This window comes from Echinops telfairi, unplaced genomic scaffold (assembly GCF_000313985.2).
Source record: "Echinops telfairi isolate 266 unplaced genomic scaffold, ASM31398v2 ScPeMD7_443;HRSCAF=831, whole genome shotgun sequence".
Classification (NCBI taxonomy): Eukaryota; Metazoa; Chordata; class Mammalia; order Afrosoricida; family Tenrecidae; genus Echinops; species Echinops telfairi.
In genome coordinates, this window is record NW_022104341.1 from 70,177,904 (window position 1) to 70,200,587 (window position 22,684).

Genomic DNA, 22,684 nt, shown 5'->3' on the forward strand with positions numbered 1-22,684 from the left:
CCTGTCTGCTTACACTGGAAATCCTGTCCACACTGTGCTTTCCTTAGACAAGCCGTGGGACTGTGACAGCTGGCTTGATCCCAGCCATCACCGCTGCAGATGGCTCCCCCAAACTTGTTTGGCTGCAGGAGGCTCCTGTATCTGTACTAAATCAGATTTTTTAAACAGACACATTATTGTCAATCAGTCAACCAAGATGTGTACAGGCAGGTCTCCGCTCAACATAAGGAATAGCTGTCTTATGATTGAGAACTGCCTGCCTGCAAAGCTGTCTTTTGAGGGGATGGATGCTCAAAACCGTTGATGTTCAAACAGAGGTGGCACAATCACCAGCTGGAAGATGGCAGAGAGCTTCCGAGCATTCAAAAAAAAGGCTTGGATCAGGTATTTCTAAGTATTCCTCATCACTGGGCAGGATCTCCATCCTATCCCTTTTTCTGTTTCTCCATTCCTACTCATCTGGCAAGATTCATGGCTCATCTCCTCTGGACTACTCTCCCTCACGACGGTAGGTAGCATCTTCCTTCTGTAGGTCGTGGTTTGCCTGTCTCTGCTTGCACTTGCCATGTAAGACGGTGTAGTGTCAGGAGTCCCTGGGTGGTGCTAATGCACACAGCTTCTAGCTGAAAGGTTCAAGTCCACTCAGAGGTGCCTTAAAAAGCATGCCTGGAGATCTCCTTCCCTCAGCCACTGATAATACAGTTCTTCTCTGGCACACACGGCCACTTTGAGCCGGAAGCTGCTTGTAAGAAGTGGGATGTGATGTCAAGCAAAATACTTCACTACTTTGTGCCCCCATTTCCATACCTACACAATGTGATGGTTGGCCTAGGGGACCCCATTCATCACACTTACAAGTGATTCTTTCAACTGGGTGCCACAGTTAGAGAAACATGAGCATGCAAATTACACTTGGATTTTTGATTTCATATCTCAGATTCACTGCCGAACGGACCCAAAGCCAGTCAAGTACCTTTGTTCCGCTTTGGTTTTCTGACATGGCAGACAGTACTAATCTGGGGAGGGGTTGTGAGCACTGAAAGAGAGCATGCACAAGGAGGCACCCCGCCCCCATCTGCAATGTCACTGATGCTCAATGAGCAGAAGGGCTCCCACTTCCTCAGATCAGGCCAGTGAATGAGGGTTGAAAACGTGCAATGCCCCCTCTCCTCCTATGCACCTGTGCCTGATGTGTTTAGCCAGGGGCAGAGGCACCAGAGAGAAACGAAGGTCAAACCTTTCCATGTACCTCCCCTGCCCTTCAGGGAAAAACAGTGTGAAGGGCTTTGGACACTTTTTAGGAAGAAGACATAACGAATGGCCAATTGGGAATATCGCTCCTATCCCATAGGGCAGTGAATAAGGGAGTGATTAGTGCATCAGCATAAATTGGATTTTCTTTCTTGGAAAATTTCATCAGTGTTATTTTCTATTTTCATCACGACAATGGCCACGGTAGCCACCATTTATCATGTGTATGCTATTAGCCATACACATTTCCGTTTTCCTCCTTGGAAGCTGGTGAGGTTAAGTGTTAGGGTGATTGTCATTCTAGACAGGGTGAGAATCCCAGTCAGCTGTTTACACCATGTGTGTCCTGGGGTTAATTATTTAATGGCTCTGACCCTCGGTTTACTCCTCTGTAAAATGGGATGATATCTGAGAGTATTCTTGTGAGGATTACTGATAAGACACGTAAAGGAATGGGCAGGTTGCCCGGTTCCTGGTAGGCATCGAATGATAATAGTTGTCAACATCAGCATCATTCTTGTAGCCAGCTGTTGGGTTACTGCCAATGACTTATGTCTGTGTGGGAATTGGATGAAGGGACCACTGATGTCACTTCGCACTCGCCGGTATGGTTCAGGGGGAGGCAGGAGTGGGCAGGCCCACAGGCCTTTCAGAGTTTGACTAACAGCGTTTTAAATCTAGACTCTGTCATTCTACCAATGGGTGACAAAAGCAGGTATTTCACCTCCCAAAGCCTCCGTCTTCTCATTTTGAAAGGGAGCATGATAATATCTATCACATAGAGTTGACTGTAAAAGTCAAACAAGATAATTCACTTAAAATATTAGCGCAGTTCCTGGCAAGTGGATATCATTTAATGAATGGTGACGATTAATGCCAGTATCCGTCTTCCTGTTAGACCTTGACTCGGAATGATTGTGGGAGCTATGAGTTTCGTTCCCACAGGCTCCTGTTTTCCAGGTTTGCATCAGATAATGAAGACATTGTGTGGTGGAAAGGTTGGTACAGACACGTCCTCGGGGACTTCTCCGTGCTATTGCCTGTGGTTGGTATCATTAAGACACAATTTTCTTTTCTAGCTAGTGATAATGTTTCTTTCCAGAAATGCACATCTCTGTTTAGATGATTTTTGAGAGGGAGAAACACATTAATAAAAAACAACACCAGGGTAGTCTTTCACTTAAATAATTAACAAAATGCAGTCAATTTAAAGATTCCTTTGAAGATACATAATGCTGTTTCGACTCACCAAAGAAGCATTTCAATTCTGGCTTAAATTGTAAGTTGTTCACCTAGGCTATCTGCTATCTCAAGTGCAAAATATGAGGAAACATGCAGTCTAGGATGTTGTAGGCAGGCCATTATTCAACCTACTATGCACATCCTGAACAAAAGAAGAGGAGGAAGTAAGATGACCACAGAGGCAGGGCATGCACAATAGGACCACAAGCCAAGCAATGTCCACAGCCACCACACACCGGAAGAGGCAAAGAACAGTTCTCCAGCAGAGCCCCAGGTGAAATTAACAGAGGATATCAGAGCAAAACCAGAGTTGGGGCCCATATGTCTTTAAACAGGCAAGTCTAGGATTTGTGGGCATTTTTAGAGCTGTGGTGTGACGGTGACAGTCGAATAATCACATCCAGTTTTGAAATGGAATGAATTGGGTTCAAATCATGGTTCTCCCACTGACAAGCTCTATGGTTGTGAACAACTCCTCAAACATTCGCTGAGCACTTCAACGTCTCAGCAATGGTGGGTCTGCGGGGCAGCCGGTATCAGCGGTCCCTACAGGTGTCCACAGTGGAGCAGAGCCAAGAGGCTTGGTCCAAAACAACGGGAGCTGGGCTGGAGGGGAGGACACAAGGTGTGAATCTTGAAACAGCTTTTACCGAACACTTATTAGGTACCGGATACTTTCAGAAGTATTTTGTATGAATTACTCTTTAACACGCACAGTAACTATGTCCTATAGAATACTCCCTGCCATCAAGTGAATGCAACTCATAGCGATTCTATACACAGGGGAGAATTGCCTGTGAGGTTCCGAGGTAGTATAATTCTTTACAGGGGTCTAAAGCCCTCGTTTTCTCCCTTAGAGCTGCTGGTGGTTTAGAACTGCTGTCCTGAGGACTGCAGCCCAACCTGTAGCCACTATGCCACCAGGGTTCCCTCACTCTGTGCAGTAGGTATTATTTCTATGCTCATTTTAAAAATGAGGAAACTCAGGCATGAAAAGAATGCTTTCAATGACTGACATGATGACGTGACTAAAACACGGGGCCATGACTTTAAAGTCCAGACTTGGACTTCACAGTAATGTCTGGCTGGCATGCCTAACTGCCATCCCACCCAGGGTGCATCCAGTAGGAGCGCGCACTGTCTGCGAAGAATTTTGAAGCAATAATAAAACAAAATAAATGTTGGTATACTTTTTATCACTACAAGGCAGAAAGTCTACCAAAGTCAGCGATGAAATGTTCCTCCCAAATATCGCTACCAACGGCAGTGATGACATATTCCTCCAGGCAGAGAGGAGTGCTCCCACCATCCCTTTCCTGCCGTGTGCCACTGGGTTTGCGGGACCATTTGGGTCTTTCAAGCTTACTTACCTTTTAGTTAACTAACAGAGTGGCTCGGAAGATAAAGAAAGCTGCCATGAGTAATGAACTCCATTCAAAAACATCATCCGTATTAGACCAAAGGGTCAAAAATTACACTGAAGCAAAGACAAGAAGGTAAGGGGCAGGGAAACAGAGTCTTGGAAATGATACAAAGAGAACAGAATGAATGGAAATGATGACACCGTGTGGAAAATGTAACCAATGTCACGGAATAAGTTCTAAGAAGATTATTCAATGGGAACCTAACTTACTGTGAAATTTTCACCTTTGAAAATCATGTACGTATGTGTACATATATATATATGTGTGTGTGTGTATAATATATAAAATGAATGCACTGCCATCGAATTGATTCTGACTCATAGAGACTCGATAAGACAGGATAGACCTGTCCCTGCGAGTTTCAGAGACTGTCGCTCTTCGTGGGCGTAGAAAGCCTCATCTTTCTCCCAAGGAGTGGCTAGTGGTTTCTAACTGCTGACCTTGAGGTGAGCAGCCCAACGCATAACCACTACACCACCAGGGATCCTATATATTAGTGTTATGTAGATAGACAGACAGAGAGAGAGAATGTATTGTTAAATATATCGATTTATATATTACAACTATATTATATATAACTAAATATGTATATAAAGTGATATAGAGCTCACTTAGACATGCCTTTGTTCACTGGGTGTGGCTGCCTTGTCAGACCATGAAAATTGAATCCTCGAGGAACACGCACTTCGGCGTTTTCTGGTTTATCTCAGCTTCCTGCAAGTCATAGGCAGTTTGGCGTTTTGTCACAAAGCCCCCTCTGGATGGCTCTAATTGAAGGACAGCAGATTGGCTGGAACCCAGAGGAGCCATTAGGGAGAAATGAGCCCATGTCCAGAAGGGCACTTTGCTGCCATCTTTTGTCACCTCGCCCAATAATGTCTCACGAACAAAATGGACAAGGCAGAAATAGTTCCGCCATCCAGGTGGTCATGAATTCCCCAAACCCATTTGTAGGGCAATTTCTATCCAGATTTCTAGACTTATAAGCTGGATGCATAGATGGATGGAAGGATAGGTGAGCGGACGCCAATTCATGGTAGCCTATTATCTAAGAGAATAAAATGTTTTCTGGACCTAACCCATCTCATGATTGCAGTACGTATACTCACGTCCATCAGGTGACTATCATGCCTATCTGTCTCCCCCTCCCCCTCCCTGGCTGTCTCCTTCGCCAAACATAATGTCCTCCTCCAGCAACTGGTCTCTCCTGGTGAAGAGTTCAAAGCCAGAGAGTCAGACAATGGTCTATTGTGAGCAAAACCGTTTTCACTGGCTAATTTTCACTCATATGTTATGAGGTCTTTCTTCCTAGTCCGTCTTATTCTGGTAGTTCTGCTGACGCACGCTGACCCTGGATGGCCCTGCTGGTATGTGAAATGTCAGTGACAGTCCCTGCAACATGCAAACAACCACAGGACAACAAACCGACAGATGAGTCGTGGCTAAACTTAGCAAGGCAATGCTCCTTTCCCTTGGAATGGCTGATATGCAAACTTAAAATAGCCCCAACGTGACTGTCAGTATCTCACCTTTTGATTCTGGCACGGAAAGCAATCTGTCCACTCTGACCAGTTGCTCAGCTGGCAGCTAACTGGAGTTGGAGCGGAAGCTTCATCAGCCCGGCTTATTCTCCTAAAGAGAGAACAAAGTCCCACAATTCAGAGCACAACATTTAGGCAAAAAAGAAAAAGAAAAATGTGCACATTTTCCTTCCCGTAAAAAAGCAGTTCATAATTGAAACAAGGAGTAGCTATGGATGGTATCAACAATTTCATTGTCCTACTGCTAATGCAGGTATTGGTGTTGAAGGCTTACATAATCACCTCCTTAGCCATATGGCAATCCTATAAGGATCAAATTATTCCAATTTTAGACCTACAGTGCTGAGGAGAATGGAATTCTTTTTTGGTGAGCCAGATTAGCAGGAAGCCCCAGCTGGATTTGAGGTCCGAGGACTGAATTTGAATCTCAGCCTCTTACTGGTTTTAAAGACTTGAACTACTTAATTTCTCTGTGCTACAACCTTTCCATCCATAAAATTAGGTTAATAATAGCATGACTTCATGGGGTTATGTCCTAAGGCAGTGCAGACCATTCATGTGGTTAAATTAGAGGTTAGCAGTCACCCTGAGGCACCTTGAAAGAAAGGCCTTATGATCTATTTGCAAAAAATCAACAACTGAAAACCCTATGGAACGTAAGTCTACTCCGACACACGTGGGATCACCATGACTCAGAATCAATTTGGTGGCCACTGACTTCGTATCTTTTTCCATGAAGTTACACTCTTGATCAGTGGGGCAAGTCCACCCTGCCTTTCTTGCCCAGACTGTGGATCCTAGCAAGTGAAATCCTGGACAACTTCAACCTCTTCGTCATTTACATGGTGCTACCTATTGCTCCAGTTGTGAGGACTTAGGTCTTCTTTACATTGAGTTGTAATCCATACTGAAGGCTGCAATCCTTGATCCTCATCAGCTAGTGCTTTGAGTCCTCATTTTCAGCAAGCATGGTTGTGTCACCTCCATATAGCAGCTTGTTCATAAGCCTTCCTCCAATCCCGATGCCACACTCGTCATCATACAGTCCAGCTTCTCTGCTGATTGGCTCAGCATGCAGATTGAACAAGTAGGACAAGAGCACACCACCCTGACACGCACCTTTCCTGGTGTTAAGCCATGCAGTATTCCCTTGTTCTGCTCACACAATGCCTCTTGATCCATGTACAAGTTCTGCATGAGCACCATGAAGTATTCTGGAATTCCTATTCTTTTCAACACTATCTAAAGTTCTTATCATTAATACTTGCCTTCAAACTTTTAGTATCAGAAACCCTTTATACGCTTATGAATTAATAATATCAAAGAGCTGTCGTGAAATGCATTATATCTATCAGTAGTCACATAATTTAAAAGCAAAACTGAGAAAAACTTGAATTATTTATAAATTTGTTTCGAAATTACCATGTAAGCCCATTACATGCTACCATAAAAACACATAATATTATAAAAGATTTCTGAGAAAAATAACTGGTGAGAAAATTGTCATTCTTTTACATTTTGGCTGCATAGAAGCAGCTAAAATTTCCTTTCTACTTCCACAATCAAGCTGTTGCTATATGCTATGTTGGTTGAAGTGTATGGGGAAACTTCAAACCTCATGCAGTTCTGTAGTTGGAAAAGGAAGGAATGTTTTGTCTTTTCCGACTACTGGGAATGTTCTCCTTTGACGCCACCCCAAAAGTTTATAAAGGCTAATCCCTAAAATGTCAGTTACCTGTGGAATCTGAAAACATACCCATAGCATTTCACATTCTCCTATACTCATGTCCATTGGCCTATGTGTACTTTTAATGGCTCTTGTATCCAAAGCGTATGTGGTAAATCCAAGTTTACAAAAAATTTAATTTTCCCCTAGAAGCTCACATTTGGTTATTGGTGAATTCTTCCCATATTGCCACAGAGAACATGGAAAGCACATGTACTCAAGGATGGAGGCTTAATAACATTAACAATTCTGCCAGGTTTAAGAAGGACTTTTTAAAATAAAAAACAAAAATTTTCTTGTGAGTTTATGGTCGCTGCCTTGATTGTACCAAACTCTAACAATCCTATCTGCCATTGTTTTCCCTCCATCAGTGGGTTTATAAACACAATGACAGGGGGAAACACTGTCTTCATATTATTATGAAACTTGTTTTGAGCTTGAAGACCCCTGAAAAAATCATGGGCTCTGTGGGCCACAGTTTGAGAATCTCCAATCTGCCAAGCATATGATATACCAGCCATACTACCTCTTCAGAGAAAACTTCAGTACTCAACTCACAGTCTTCTCTACTTCACATCCTGCTGTGACATCCAATGACAAGCCAATGATTCGGTGACATCATCTGGATAAATGAGCTATTCAACGTTCTGGCTTCTCAATTTCTCCTTTTCTTCATCAACAATGACTTTCTTCCTTGCCTCCACGATCTTCCGTAATCACTTGCCTAATCTCACCACTCTTCCCTGAATGACTAACTCACAACTCACCTGTGAGCCATTGCGTGGGCTCCACAGTCTCTTCTTCCTCTTGCATATGCTCTCAATGATTCACACTGCGCTCTTGCTTTGAATTCATTGAAGCTTCCATTCCCTTGACACTTAAGCTTTGTCCTTACCACTAAGACTCCTTCTTAACTTCATCTCCCTTTATAGCCAGTTTTAACTCCATTATCAAGCATTTTAAATGATTAAAGATATTTTAAATCCCAGGGCCCAACTGCTCTCTCACTCATGCTGCTGTTGTTATCGGGTGCCATGGAATAAACTCCAGCTCATACTGATCCTAGGTACAACAGAAGCAAACGTCACCCGGTCCTGCACCACCCTCACAATGATTGTTGTGCTTGAGTGCACTATTGCGGCCACTGTGTCCTCTTGTTGAGGATCTTCATCTTTTTTTTTCAGGCGCCCCCCCCCCCCCCCACTTAACCAAACATGATGTCCCTTTCCAGGGAATGGTCACCTAACAGCATGTCCAGAGTAGGTGAGATGAAGTCTCACCATCCTTGGTTCCAAGAAGAATTCCGACTGTACTTCTACCAAGACGGATGTGTTTGTTCTTTTGCCCATCCGTGGTACTTCTAATGTTCTCCGTCGGCGCCATAATTCAAATGCATCCATTCTTCTTTGTCTTCCTTATTCAGTGCCCAAATTGCACATACATACGAGGCAATGGAAAATACCATGCTTGGGTCAGGCTCACCTGAGTCCTTAAATTAACCTCCTTGATTTTCAGCACTTCAAAGAGATCTTGGCAGAAGATTGGCCAATGCAAGGTGTTGCTTGCTCTCTTGACTGCTCTTTCCATGAGCATTGATAAAGGATCCAAACAAGATAAAATCCTTGACAGTTCATGCATACCTTCCTACGAAACCAATCCAGAGGGAATTCATTCATTTGCCTCTTTCCCTTGTTAACAGCCAGTCTCATCCTAAAGATTAGTTCCCCAAGGAAATGCAGCCTTTCCTTCGTATGATTGGGCCACTCTCTGTACTTCTTGTTTGATTTTCACATTTTCATTATTAGTATGATTTCTGTCTTTCCGGTGGTTTTAAGATTTCTTAAGGCAAGTACTGTTTATACATTTAATACTGACATCCCAGTATCGTCTGGCCAGACCTAAAAAAGCTTCTCCATAATTATTTTTAAAAGGGAGGAGACAGGACCACTGGTGAGAGTGGCGATACCAGGAGGGTGGAGGGAAGGTGGGATAGAAAGGGGGAACTGATTACAAGGATCTACATATAACCTCCTCCCTGGGGGATGGACAACAGAAAAGAGGGTGAAGGGAGACGACGGACAGTGTAAGATATGACAAAATAATAATAATTTGTAAATTACCAAGGGTTCATGAGGAAGGGGGCAACGTGGAGGGAGGGGAAAAAATGAAGAGCTGATTCCAAGGGCTCAAGTAGCCAGCAACTGTTTTGAGGATGATGATGGCAACAAATGCACAAATGCGCTTGACACAATGGATGGATGGATGGATGGATGGATTGTGATAAGAGTTGTAAGAGCCCCCAATAAAATGATTTTTAAAAATTGAAAAATAAATAAATAAAAGGGAGGAGAGAGAAAGGAAGAAAGAAAAAGGAGGGAGAATGGAAAGAAGGCAAGAAAAGACACGGAGAGGCAGGAGGAATAGGAGGAGGAGGAGAAAGAGGAAAGAGGAGGAATGAAGGAAAGAAGAAATATGAAGGGAGAAAGATTAAAAAAACCATTTCATAATATTGTTTAGAGATTTATTCACATCTGATTCCAGTTAAGATCTAACTAGATATACCTTTCAAACCTAAATCTGAACTTAGCTCTAGGGATCACCTTGCAGCCAAATGGGAGGCTATAAAGTAAACCATAACACTCAGGAGAAACACACTTCACAGGACAAACCATCCTACAGATCTGAAAGGGCAGCGTTTGCCCCAAAACAAAGCTCAGAAGGAAAAGGCCGCAGGAAAGAAGGACAAATGGATACAAGAACCCAGGGAAGAAGTAGGGAGCATTCTTTTATATTGAGGGGATTGCAACTAATGCTATGAAACAAAAGGTTGAATGGAAAACTAATTTTCTCTGGAAACTCTCACTCAAATCACAATTTTGAAAAATTTCTTACTGGTCACAAATAGACAGGAAGGGGTGTGGATGTAATGGAGACCCAAAACCCACCTGTAAGAAAGTTGGACAGTCCTTCTCAGCAGGGCCACACAGAAAGGATGAAAATCCAGGGTACGGTACAGCACTGATGAACCACATAACCATCCTCTAGTTCTTTATATTTGCTCCCCATACTATTATAGTTTTTATTTGTTTTACTTCATTACTCATTAGATTTGCATATGCTCATTTGTATATTTAAGATCATTCGGGACATGAAAATCATGATAGACAACCCTTCAGAAACAGTAACAGGAGTAATGGTTCCCTGAGGGTACAGGAAGAAAGTGAGACGGGAAGGCAGGAATAGGAAGCTGATAGCATTGATGAGTGTATAACCCCACTAGAAGGGATCAAACAACAGAACTGTATGTGAATGGATATATTCGATTGTGTAAGATACTGGGAAAAGAAGATCTGTTATGGGGGGGGAAGAAATAAGGGTTCCTGGAGGGTAGCGTGGTGGAGGGAGGGGAGCTGATATCAAGGAGTTCAAGAAGAAAGAAAATGCCTTGAAACTGATCGTGGTAGGAATTGTACAATACTGCTTGTTGTGATTGAACTATGGAATGTTATGATATCTGTAAGAGCTCCAAATAAAATGATTTAAATTTTTTTTTAATTCTGGTCTTTAGATGTTAAAATGACTCAAAATTGGCCCAATTTTTCTGATAGGCTGTGCTAATAATGAAGACTTGACATATAGAAGCATAAAGAAAAAGAAGAGTTCTAATCACCAAATAGGTGGGAGAAAAAGAACAGGGTAAAGGTCTGGAGACAGAAAATGACTCCAGCGTTCGTTCAGTATCTCACTGCAGAATTGTCAAGATAATGTCATTGTAAGCCCACAGAGACTGCATTATGATGTCAACATGGAAGGAAACAACATTAATGGATACCATACTGTGTTGCTGCAGTTTTCAAAGCTTTGTGATGTGATGTGTAGACAAAGGCATACACAACTGTGCCATCACTGTGACCTGACCACAAAAGGTACACCAGGACAATTCAGTAAGCAGGGCTCCAACCTTTTAGCCTATATCAACCACCTGACCAGCTTTTTCTCATCATTTCAATGCACTGTGTCCTTAGTGTGGCTCATTTGGGGTCATTATAAAAGTACTGCATTCAGGGAGAGGGGAGCAGGGAGGGAGGGGAAAAATGAGGAGCTGATGCCAGGGGCTTATGAGGGCAATGAATGTACAAATGCACTTTACACAATTGATATATGTATGGACTGTGCTGAGAGTTGTATGACCCCTAATAAAATGATTTTGAAAAGTAAATAAATAAATGGGGAAAAGTACTACATTCTCATGAAAGAGAATATAGAAAAGAGAACCAAATATAAAACCCCTCTAAATCCTATTATCATTTATAGTTTTGTTATATTTCCTTCCACTTTTTTCATAACAGCATATAGGTCATAGATTTTATAGTATTTTTTTACTGAATATTATAGCAAAACTATAAATCATTTTATTTTCATTACAATAGTTTCATGATGACACGTTATTCCAGTCTCATGATCTTGAACAGTTGGGTTACAGACTCCCCAGGTCCTCTGTATTCTAAGCCCTTTACTAAGGACATACCTTGCGGAATGGAATGACTCAGTAAGGATACACGTGGTCTCAAAGCTTAGACAGTTATTGTCAAATGGCTTTCCTAAAGAGCCATATCTAGCTTTCCTTTACTTAAGAAATCATCAATAAAACTGTAAATCTTGTGAAGGCAGAGGGGTGTGTGTGTGGGCGGTGGGGGGTGGTGGTGGTGTTTAAAGCATATCCCAGCTTTAAAAAAGCAACTCTATCAGTCTGACATTTAACCTAGAGCACAGGAATTCCGAATCTTTGACGTTGGTCTCAATTTGCCTCTAACTTGCTCTGTCGCTAGGAGGGAGTTCTAGTAAAGTCTTGACGTTCTAGTGTGGGGTTTCTTTTGATCTACAGATGATGCAAAAGTCAGTGTGGTGTTGTAAGGTTTTATAAAGGATACTTTGGGGAATACTGGGAGTCAAGTAGATGAAACGACAGGACTGAGGGTAAATGGATTTCTATTAACTCTGTGCTACTCTTGAAACAGCTAAACGCTTAACCCACCGAGTCATCAGTGCTCCTTTTTGGCAATTCAAGATGCCCCGTGCCATACGAAAGCCCCTGAGAAGTCCTGTATTTGAAATGTGCTTGACACATACTTCCCAACGTTTTGGAACGCAGTTCCTTCCTTCCTTTCTTTCTCTTTCCTTTGTCTCCCTGTGCAACACCTGAGACTAGGCAAAGACTATGGAAACTCGGTTCAGTAAACACTGATGCAATAGAAAGAGTTCTAGAATCTGCAAAGCATGCATGAAAGCCAGTTTCTGCCAATTACTAGACTTCACTTTTCCGATGGCTGAAGAACGGAGATGATAATCATTTGCAAGGCTGCTTTGCAGGTGGGGTGTGGTCATGTATGTAAAGCTCTAAGTACCACTCCTGCAGGGTGCGCTTCTTCTCCCTGGCCTTCTCAGCTTGCTCATGAGTGCTCATCAAACCTCTCTATCTTCATCACACTTGCATTGAATGCCTGCTCTGTTTGGGGCAGTGCCCTAACGACATGCTTACCCCTTGCTTTGCCTTTGGGAGAGCATACTGGGAAAGGGAACTAGCCCGAGCATTGCATATGCAGCCTACGCACCGAGTGCTTGACCCCAGAGCATGGCCACCTCAGCAACTTTGAACACAAATTCCTTAATTAGCTACCAGTCCTAGAGCAGGTCAGAAAACCTAACCCCGATTCCTGATGGATTCCATCTTAATAAGTAGACCAAACAAGCAGCTCTATTCAAGGCTGGTTGTCAATCATTATGCAACCGGGAGTCAGTCCCGTTCAGTGACTTGAAAATGACATCCCAAAACTGAGGTGTTTTTCATTTGACTTTGACAGAGAACAGGCTCCAGTGGCCTCCGGGTTGTTAAAACCAGAGGAGACTTTGCTCCTTTGTCTGACTTGCTGTTGGGAGTGGAGTTGTGTCCTCCAAAAAGCTACCCTCAAGCCCTCACCACTGGATCTCTGCAGGGGTGCTCAAGGAGTGAGCCTGGGTGGCATGCTGGCTCAGGGTGGGCTGCTAACTGAAAGTGGTTTAACTCAGACCTCACCAGCCTCTGCAGGCGAAACAGGGGGCAGTCGGCTGCAGACAGGGCTACAGCGTTAGAAGCCCCGCGTGCAGTTCCACTCTGTCCTATAAGGTTGTTCAGAGTTGGAGAAGACCTGGATGGCAGTGGGTGGTGGCGGCAGGCCTGACCATGGTAAAATGAGGCCATACTCGAGGGCGGTGAGCCCTAAATCCAACGGCTGGTGTTTTTGAAGGAAAAAATAATAATAAGGAGATTTGAACCCAGAGATACAGAGGATACACAGAGTAGAAGTCCAAGAAGACGGAGACAGACATGGCTATTAAGCTACCAAATGCCAAGGGATGCCTAGAAACACAAGAATCTGGAAGAGGTGGGGAAAGATTTGTCCCTGCAAGCGTGTGACCCTGCGGGAACTTTGATTTTGGACTTCTAACCCCATCACTGTGAGAAAACTAATCTCTCTCATTTGAAGCCATCCAATTTGAGTAACTTATTACAGCAACCATAAGAAATTGAGCCACCCTCTTTTAAATAGTTTGTTTCTTGATACAATCTCTTCCTTAGACTGTCTCAACACTACAATTCCTTGCTCTCCTCCCCACCATTGTGACCAGCTGTCTTTGACTTTAAACCCGGGGCTTCCTCCAGATACAGCCCTGCTTCTCTTTGCTTTCTCTGCATGTGCACCCTAAAGGATCTCGCTGCTTGCCTTGGCTTCCTGCACCCCCTAAATGTAGGCCTTCAACCCAGACCACAATTCTGCCATCCTGTCCTATTTAACCAACTGTCTATTTCATATCATCTCCACTTCTTGACTGTCAGTTTGTTGTTTTGCAGTGGCTTGTGTGTTGCTATGTTGCTGGAAACTGTGTCGCTGGCATTTCAAATACCAGCAAGGTCCTGCAAAATGAATCGGTTTTAGCAGAACTTCCAGACTAAGAACAGACCACAAGGAAGGACTCTGCTGCCCAGCTCAGAGGAAGTACTGCTGACAACATTACACATAGCTTCAAAACATTGCCAGGTACTGAAAGCCTAATGAAGGGAAACAACATTGTCAGAGACACTGCTGGAAGATGGGCACCTTTGGCCTTGGAAATGTGATGAAAGAGGAGCTGCTTTCTTGCAGTGGAGTCCCCCACAGTCGCGTGAAGTAAAGTCTGTGCAAGTAGGAACCTCCACATCTTCATTTGCTGAGGACGCATGACCCAAAGTAAGAAGACACAGTTGCAAAAAAAGCAAATGATCAAAACTTAAAATGTGTGAGGTTTGAACCTGGGCAAACGGGAAGTCATCCAAAATGACATGGAACACATAAAGCTCAATAGCCTTGGCACTGTTGAGCTGAAATGGACTGGGATTGGCATGTTGAATGAGAAAATCATATGATTTACTGTGCTCCGGGAAGGACACATCCAGAAGAATGGCATTACATTCATTGTCAGAAAGACCATTGCAAAATCAATCCTGACGTGCAATGCTGTCTGTAATAGGATTACATCTATCCGCCATCAAGGAAATCCAATCAATACAACTATTATTCAATGTATGCACCAATCACAAAACCTAGTGATGAAGAAGTGACAAATTCTGGGAACGACCTCAGTTGGAAATTGATCAAACATGCCATCAAGGTGCATTGATAATTATCTATGATTAGAATGCAAAAGTCAGAAACAAAGAGGAAACAGTAGTTGGAAAATAGGGACTTAGTAATAGAAAGGAAGCTAGAGATCGCGTGATGTAATTTTGCAAGACTAACAACTTCTTCATAGCAAATAATTTTTTTCAGCAACACAAATGGCAACTGGGCACATAGGCTTCTCCAGAGGGAATACACAGAAATTAAATTGACTGTATTTGTGCCTAGAGATGATGGAGAAGCTCATTTTATCAGCAGCTTAATCCAGACTATCATATGTAAATTCAGGTTGACGCTGAAGAAAATTAAAACAAGGTCAGGAAAACCCAAATACGACCTTGAATCTATCCCACCTGAATTTTGAGACTATCTCAAGAACAGACTTGCTCCACTGAACACTGACGACAGAAGGGGGAGGACATCAAGACCACCATTTTGAAGAAAGCAAGAGGTCATTAAGAAGGCAGGAAAGGAAGAAGAGATCAAAGGAGATGTCAGAAGAGACTCTGAAACTTGCTCTTAATCATAGAGTAGCTAAAACAAATGGAAGAAATGATGAAGTCAGCAATATAAATAAAAATGTCTAAGGGCAGCTCAGGAAGACAAAGTCAAATACTATAATGAAATGTGCTAATATCTAGAGTTAGAAAACCAGAAAGGAAGAACACATTCAGCATTTCTTAACCTGGAAGAAATAAAAATCCGAGCCTCGAGTTGCAGTCTTGAAAGATTCGATAGGCAAAATATTGAATGATGCAGGGAGCATCAAAAGAAGATGAAAGGGAGCCAAGCCAAGCCACCAAGCCCTGAAGAGCCCCCAAAATAGACTTCAGGCTAGGAGGGGCAGCTCCCAGAATTCCTCCAGCATCAGTGGGGAGACAGTCATAAAGATCAGCGGACAGAACTGGAATTATGTATATTGTTTTTCTTTTCTTTTTGTCCCAATATTTTGGTTTCTTTTTGTTTCATCTCTGTTGTGGTTGGTTTGCCTACTTATATAAGATAGGAATGGGAAACAAGCTCGAGGAGAAAGCAACGACTAACAGTCCCAGAGGGGGACTGTCATAAGTGGGGGAAGGGAGCAGTGAGCAAACAACACCGTAGACAGAGAACAACTAGGGAATTAAAATCAACAACACCAAGGACGTCGAGATCCGGGGGGTGTTGGAGCAGCAGCAATCTAGCTGAGAGGAATCACTAAGAGACGGAAGTAGGGCGAGCATGATGGTGGGACAGCAGGAAGGTGAAAGGAAACAGAAATGATCTGGGAAGCAAAGATACTGATAGAGGTATAAGCATTGGTGTGTACATAGGTTAATACTTAATTCATAACAATAGAGGTATTGGCCCATGTACATATATTTATATGGCAATACACTGAGGTTGTGGATGGACCTCAGGCATCTGCTATGATCTCCCTCAAAGCAAGAACACTTTGTTCTAACAACCTGACATTCTGTGATGCTCACCCTCCCAGCACAATCGCTGAAGACAAAATGGGTGCATACGCAAATGTGGTGAAGAAATCTGATGGTGCCTGGCTACCAAAAGATATAGTGGCTGGGGTCTTAAAGGTTTGAAGTGAAACAAGCTTTCTAGCAGAGAAGCATCTAGCCGAGAAGCAACAAGTCCACATGGATGAAGCACACCAGCCTGTGTGATCATGAGGTGTCGTTAAGACCAGATAACAGGCATCAGAAGACCCAAAACAAACAAGCAAAACCATACTGTTGAGAATGAAGGAGTCAGAGCAGAGACCCCAAACCCCAAACATCACCCCCACCATCATGACCCCAGTGCTGCCTTTCACATCGGACTAGACCAGAGCATGTGCACAAGTACAGATAAGAGATAAGAACTCATGATGCACAGAAACCAGGAACAGGAATTGGAACAGCGATACCAGAAGGGTAGGGGTAAGGTGGGGAGAGGAGTGGAGGAAGGGGGAACTGATTGCAATGATGGACACATAACCACATACTGCCCCCCACCCTCCAGGGGGACAAACAACAGAAACCTTGGGGGAAGGGAGAGAATGGTGGGTGTAAGTTGTTGAAATAATAATAATTTATCATTTATCAAGGGGTCACAAAGGTGGGGGGGGAGGAGGGAAAAAAGAGGAGCTGATACCAAGGACTCAATAGAAAGTAAATGTCTAGAAAATAATGATGGCAACATATGTATGAATATGCATGATACAATTGATGAATGGATTGTTATAAGAGCTGTAAGAGCCCCCAATAAAATGATCCTTTAATTTAAAAAATATGGCAAGAATATACAGTCAGTGTACCAAAAAGGAGTAGTAGACATTCCATTATTTCAAGAGATTCTGAACAAGAAGCAATGGTCCTGAAGGAATAAGTTCAAGCTACACCGAATGCATTAGCCAAAAATAAGGCTCTGCGAATTGATGGAGTACCAGTTTCAACAAGCTAATGGAACACTGGAAGCACCCATCTGTACCAGGGTATTTGGAAGACAGCTAATTGGCCAACTGGCTTGAAAAGATCCATATTTGTACCCATTTCAAAGAGAGGTGGCCCAACGGGATCCTCAAACCATAGAACAGTATTATTGACAGATATCACATTCAAGTAAAATTACTCGGAAGATCATCCAACAGCAGTTGCAGCAGTACACTGACAGGGAGCTGCCAGAGGTCCAGACTAGATTCAGAAGATGACGTGAATAAGGGATACTATGGCTGATGGCAGATGGCTCTTGGCCAAAAGCAGAGAATGCCAGAAAGATGTTTACTTGTGTTTTATTGACTACACCATGTCATATGCCTGTGTGGATCTTAACAAAGTATGCATGACCTTGAGAAGAACGGAAATTCCAGAATGCTTCATTGTGTCCATGGACTTGTACATGGATCAAGAGGCAGTTGTGCAAACAGAACAAAGGATTCTGTATAGTTTAAAATCAGGAAAGGCATGTCACCGAGTTTAATCCTCTCCCTATACGTATTCAATCTATGTATACTGAGCGAATAATCACAGACTCTGGATTACATGAAGAAAAATGCAGCACCAAGATTGGCGGGAGGCTTCCTAACAACCTGCTCCATGCAGATGACACAACCTTGCTTGCGGAAAGCGAGGAGGACGTGAAATACTTGCTGATGAAGGTCAAGAATAGCAATATTCAGTATGGATTACAACTCAAAGTAAAGAATACAAAAATCCTCAGAAATGGACCAATAGGTAACGTCATGATAGATGAAGAAAAGGTTGAAGTTGTCACGGGCCTTGTCTTGTTTGAATCTACAATCAATGGCCATGGAAGAAGCCGTCAAGAGATCAAAAGATGAGTTTCACTGGATAAATGTGCTGCCCAAGGCCTCTTGGGAGCACAGGAAAGCAAGGATAGTACTTTGAGGAATAGGTGTGCCTGACCCACAGCCTAGCGTTTTCAATTGCTGCATATGAATGTGAAAGTTGAACATTGAATTTTTTTAAAAAGAAGAAAAAATTTGGATATTGAATAAGGAAGACTGAAGGAAAATGTATAGATTTGAATCGTGGTGCTAGAAACGAATATTGAAAGTACCGTGAACTGCTACAAGGACAAATGGATCTATCTTGGAAGAAGTAGGGCCAGAACGCTCCTTAGAATCAAGGATGGCAAGACGTACAGACTTTTACATACTTAGGACGTGTTGTCAGGAGAGATCAGTCCCTGGAGAGGCACTGGAGAAGGACATCGAGTTTGACAGAGTGGAGAGGGAACAAAAAGAGGAGGGACCTCAAGGAGATGGATGGATTGACACAGTGGCTGTCACAATGGGCTCAAGCGGAGAAACACTTGTGAGGATGGCTCTGGACTGCACAGGGTCTCATTCTGCTGTGCATCGGGGTCGCTATAGGGCTGAGTCCACTCAATGGCACCGAACAACAACAACAACAATTTGGCTTTCAGGTATGAAAAATGGAAAGGGTCTCAATTGACACTTTCTATTTGTTTTCTTCTTAACTAGTTTCTTTCTTAATTTTATCAATGCCAGTGGATGGAACCACCACAAACATCAGTTGCTCAGTTGCTCAATTCAGGTACCTAACCAGACCCACTGCCATTGAGACGCTACAGGACAGAAGAACTACCCTCTAGTTTCCAAGACTGTAAATCCTTATGGGTGCAGACAGCCTCATCTCTCTACCAAAAAGAGGCTGAAGCATTGGACCTGTTAACCTGGAGCTTATCAGCCCAGTGTGAACCCCACTACACCATCAAACCTAAAAGCGAAAAACCAAATTCTCTGTCGTGGAGTCAAATCCGACTCATAGCCACCCTAAAGGACCTGGTGGGACTGGCTCTGCAAGTTTCAGAGACTGCAGTTCTTCACGGGAATGCAGAGCCTCATCTTCCAGAAGTAGCTGATGGCTTTGAATTTGGGGGCCTGGCATCTAGCAGCCCACGTGTAACAGATATCATTAATCCCTTCCTTTCCCTCAGCCCGATGGCCAAGCCTTAGGAAAATTTGGACAATTTTATCTTCAAAATGTAACTCAAATTACTTGCTACTTGCCCAACTTGCTGGCCCCTATCTTAATTCAGGGCAGCCTAGTCTCTCACCCAGAAAGGGCTAAGGCCTCGTATGGCCCAAACCATCTGTCACCTTCCTTCATCCAGTTCTCTGCACATCAACCAGAAAGAGCGTTAGATTTTCTAAATCATGTAATATCACTCCTGTTTAGTTCTGCAGTGCCTTTTCGCAGCACCCATCAGAGGGTCTGAGATCCTCTGTAACCTGTGGCTGGCCCTCTCTTTGCCATCCTCTCATAGCATCTACTCCTGTCCTTCTGTTCCAGCACCAGAAGGAGCCACTTCCTACCACAGAGGCCTCTCCTGACCATCCCTCAAACCTCGGCAAACACCGCTTGCATAGACTGCATGTAAGCTAATGTTACCCAGGAGCTCGTCAAGCGTATGTGTATGATTAAGACTGTAGGCCATCTATTTTCAATGTAAACATTTGGGCGTGATCCTATTGGAGAGAAAATAAAAGAAGAATGTCATTTGGGAACGCATCACAAATGGCTATATAGCCCACCCCCCAGGGGGACAAACAATAGAAATGTGGGTGAAGGGAGACAACGGACAGTATAAGACATGAAATAACAGCAATAATATATAATTGATCAAGGATTAGTGAGGGTGGGAGGTCTAGGGAGGGAGGGGGAAATATATAGGCATTGGTACCAAGGGCTAAAGTTGAAAGAAATTGTTTTGGAAATGTTGATGGCAATATATGTCCAAGTGTACTTAATACAATTGAATGATGGATTGCTATAAAATTTGTAAGAGGGTCCCCCCTATGAAATGATTAATTAAAAAAAGGGAAAAGTTTTAAATCACTGACTGATCTGGAAGCCACTTGGCACATTATAAATTTGTTCTGTCAGCTTATTGTCAGCCATCAGAGGGAATGGAAATATTAAAAGATGACAATAACACTACCACTGGCCGTAACCTTTATTGAACGCTTACTAAGTGCCTGGCAGTGTTCTAAGTACTTTCCATGCATTTCATTCTTACTGCCACCTGGGAGTCCAGCTCTTGCTTTCCTCCGCTTTCCACATGAGCGGACAATGCTCAGCATGTGAGGTAACTTGCCAATCACACCACGTGTAAATTCCAGGGCCCGGGTTTACAAGCAGGGAGGTCATTTCACCACCCAGTTCTCCATGGTCCAATCCGTGTCAGACACTCTGGCATTAGACACAAAGACCTCATGATTTCTTCCTTCAGCACTTTGTAAAATACTTAATTGGCTCTCCTTTGCATTGACTTCAAATTTGCCTCTTCACTGGTCTGTCTTGTTTGATAAGTTCATCAAACATCAAGGCTCTGTGTTCAGTTTCAAAGAGGATTACAATGATAAGCTTTTATAATTAAAAATATCTCATCAGAGATTCCCTTCACCACAGTTCTCTTGCCCTTATCGTCTAATTATTAGTGACGAATTTCCTGATTTTTCAAAACTGTATTTTCTTTAAACACAAAGTTGCAAATTAACAGCTGCAAAAAGAAAAAGGAAAAAAGAACGCATTTCCCCCCTTTGAACTGTTGTTTAAAGAAAATCTCTCTTGCTCTAACATTTAAAGGCAGTAATGATCTAAAACAGAATCATCTGGCAATAATTGGAATTCAATAACTCTATGTAAGTGTTCGTGGTTAGGAGCTAGTGACTGCTTTAAATGATTCCAAATGTGAAACATGGGGTTGCTTAAAGCTTACAGAAAGGGTACAGAAAAGCATGAGACCAGGTTAGAAAATTTTAAGGAGATAGAAAGTGAAAAGCCATATTGTATATATAAAAATATCACTTCTATCCACTAACCCAGAGTAAAAGATAAACTAATCTCTACAATGAATAAACCAACATCTCTACAGTCCTTCAGTTTCCCCCAAATGTGTCACATTCCTAACTTAATTTCATCCTTCCTACAACACCGTGAGATGAGTAGTCTCATGACTTCCCTCTTACAGACAGGGTCAAGTTCACCATACACCATTACCCCAGAGAGCAATCCTTTATCACAAGCATGCCACACACCTAGTCCATTTCATACTCAGGATCTTAGTTCATCTCCATAAACTTTTACAGAAGTGGTATTACTGTTTTAGCTTTACAAATGGAGAAATGTGGGCTCAGAGGGTTTAAAGGACCCACGCCAAACTACCGCGCTCCTAAGTATAAAAGCTGATTTGCAGAGACCCCCTCAGACTCCAAGGACACTGGTTTCACTCCCTCCCTGGATGAGTAATCAAAATCAGAAGAGGTTTACATTCATCACGAAATATTGCCCGTGGCAAACATGAAAGAGCCTCCACTTCCCAGTAGGTGATTTCAAAGTACAGGTACGTAGAGACGTGGTCAACTCACCGTTTGACCTCCTGCCCGGCTGCCCCATGCTGACCAGTCATCAAAGACAGCATGAGAAGAGCAACAGCGAACATTTCATCCAGAAGACACGGCCCTGTTCTGTTAGAAGGAGTAGAACTATCTATTCGGGGAGTTTAGACAAATGGTACCTACTGCCCACGAGCTGTACGGTCTATCTAACCTCAGTTCTCGCTCAGAGGTGGTTAATTAGTGACCAGGGTATCGATTAGTCCAATGCCCTAAAATCCCAGACACCAAAGGCCACTGTCCTTCGGGTTTGGGAAAACAATATGCATAGGGTTGAGGAAAGGAGGCCTTTTAACCAAGACCAACTTATTTTCAGATGAAAGCAGGGCCCAAACCAAACTGTTCTTCTTGAATTTGCAGGCTTTTTGAATCACTCTGGAAACGTCTGAGGCCAGAACAATTTGTTTCACAAGATTGAAACAAGGCTAGACGCAGAATATCAGGTTAGCCATAAACCAGCCAGATAAATGTTGGAAACGCTTCCAATGTATGGACGTTCTACAGCTTCCAATATATGGAGGTTGCCAAACATCTGAAAGTCTCAGAAGGATGGGTGCTGAGACAGACGTTCCACTTTTCATCCAGATAAATTGGGTTTCATTAAGATCTAGCATACGGGTGACTTAAAGACCCAGACTTCTTTTTTTTTTTAAACATTTTATTAGGGGCTCATACAACTATTATCGCAATCCATACACACATCAATTGTTTAAAGCACATTTGTACATCATTCTCAAAACATTTTCTCTCCACTTAAACCCCTGGCATTAGGTCCTCATATTTCCCCTCCCTCCCCGCTCCCCTCTCCCTCATGCGCCCTTGATAGTTTATAAATTGGTATTTTGTCATATCTTGCCCTGTCCGATGTCTCCCTTCACCCACTTTTC

At 42.9% G+C, this 22,684-nt stretch overlaps 1 protein-coding gene across 1 annotated transcript in view; it reads right to left on the reverse strand.

The window, feature by feature from the left end:
* C8A (complement C8 alpha chain) overlaps positions 1 to 21,948 on the reverse strand; it is a 76,726-nt gene extending 54,778 nt beyond the window's left edge. Inside the window, exons 1-3 of the mRNA XM_045291985.1 lie at positions 21,771 to 21,948; positions 5,447 to 5,549; positions 2 to 146 (exon numbers count right to left, since the gene is read on the reverse strand). Coding sequence (XP_045147920.1) covers positions 2 to 146; positions 5,447 to 5,549; positions 21,771 to 21,844 — 322 coding nt within the window. The 5' untranslated portion in view covers positions 21,845 to 21,948. The remainder of the gene's footprint in view (position 1; positions 147 to 5,446; positions 5,550 to 21,770) is intronic.
* Positions 21,949 to 22,684: the final 736 nt, after the last annotated feature.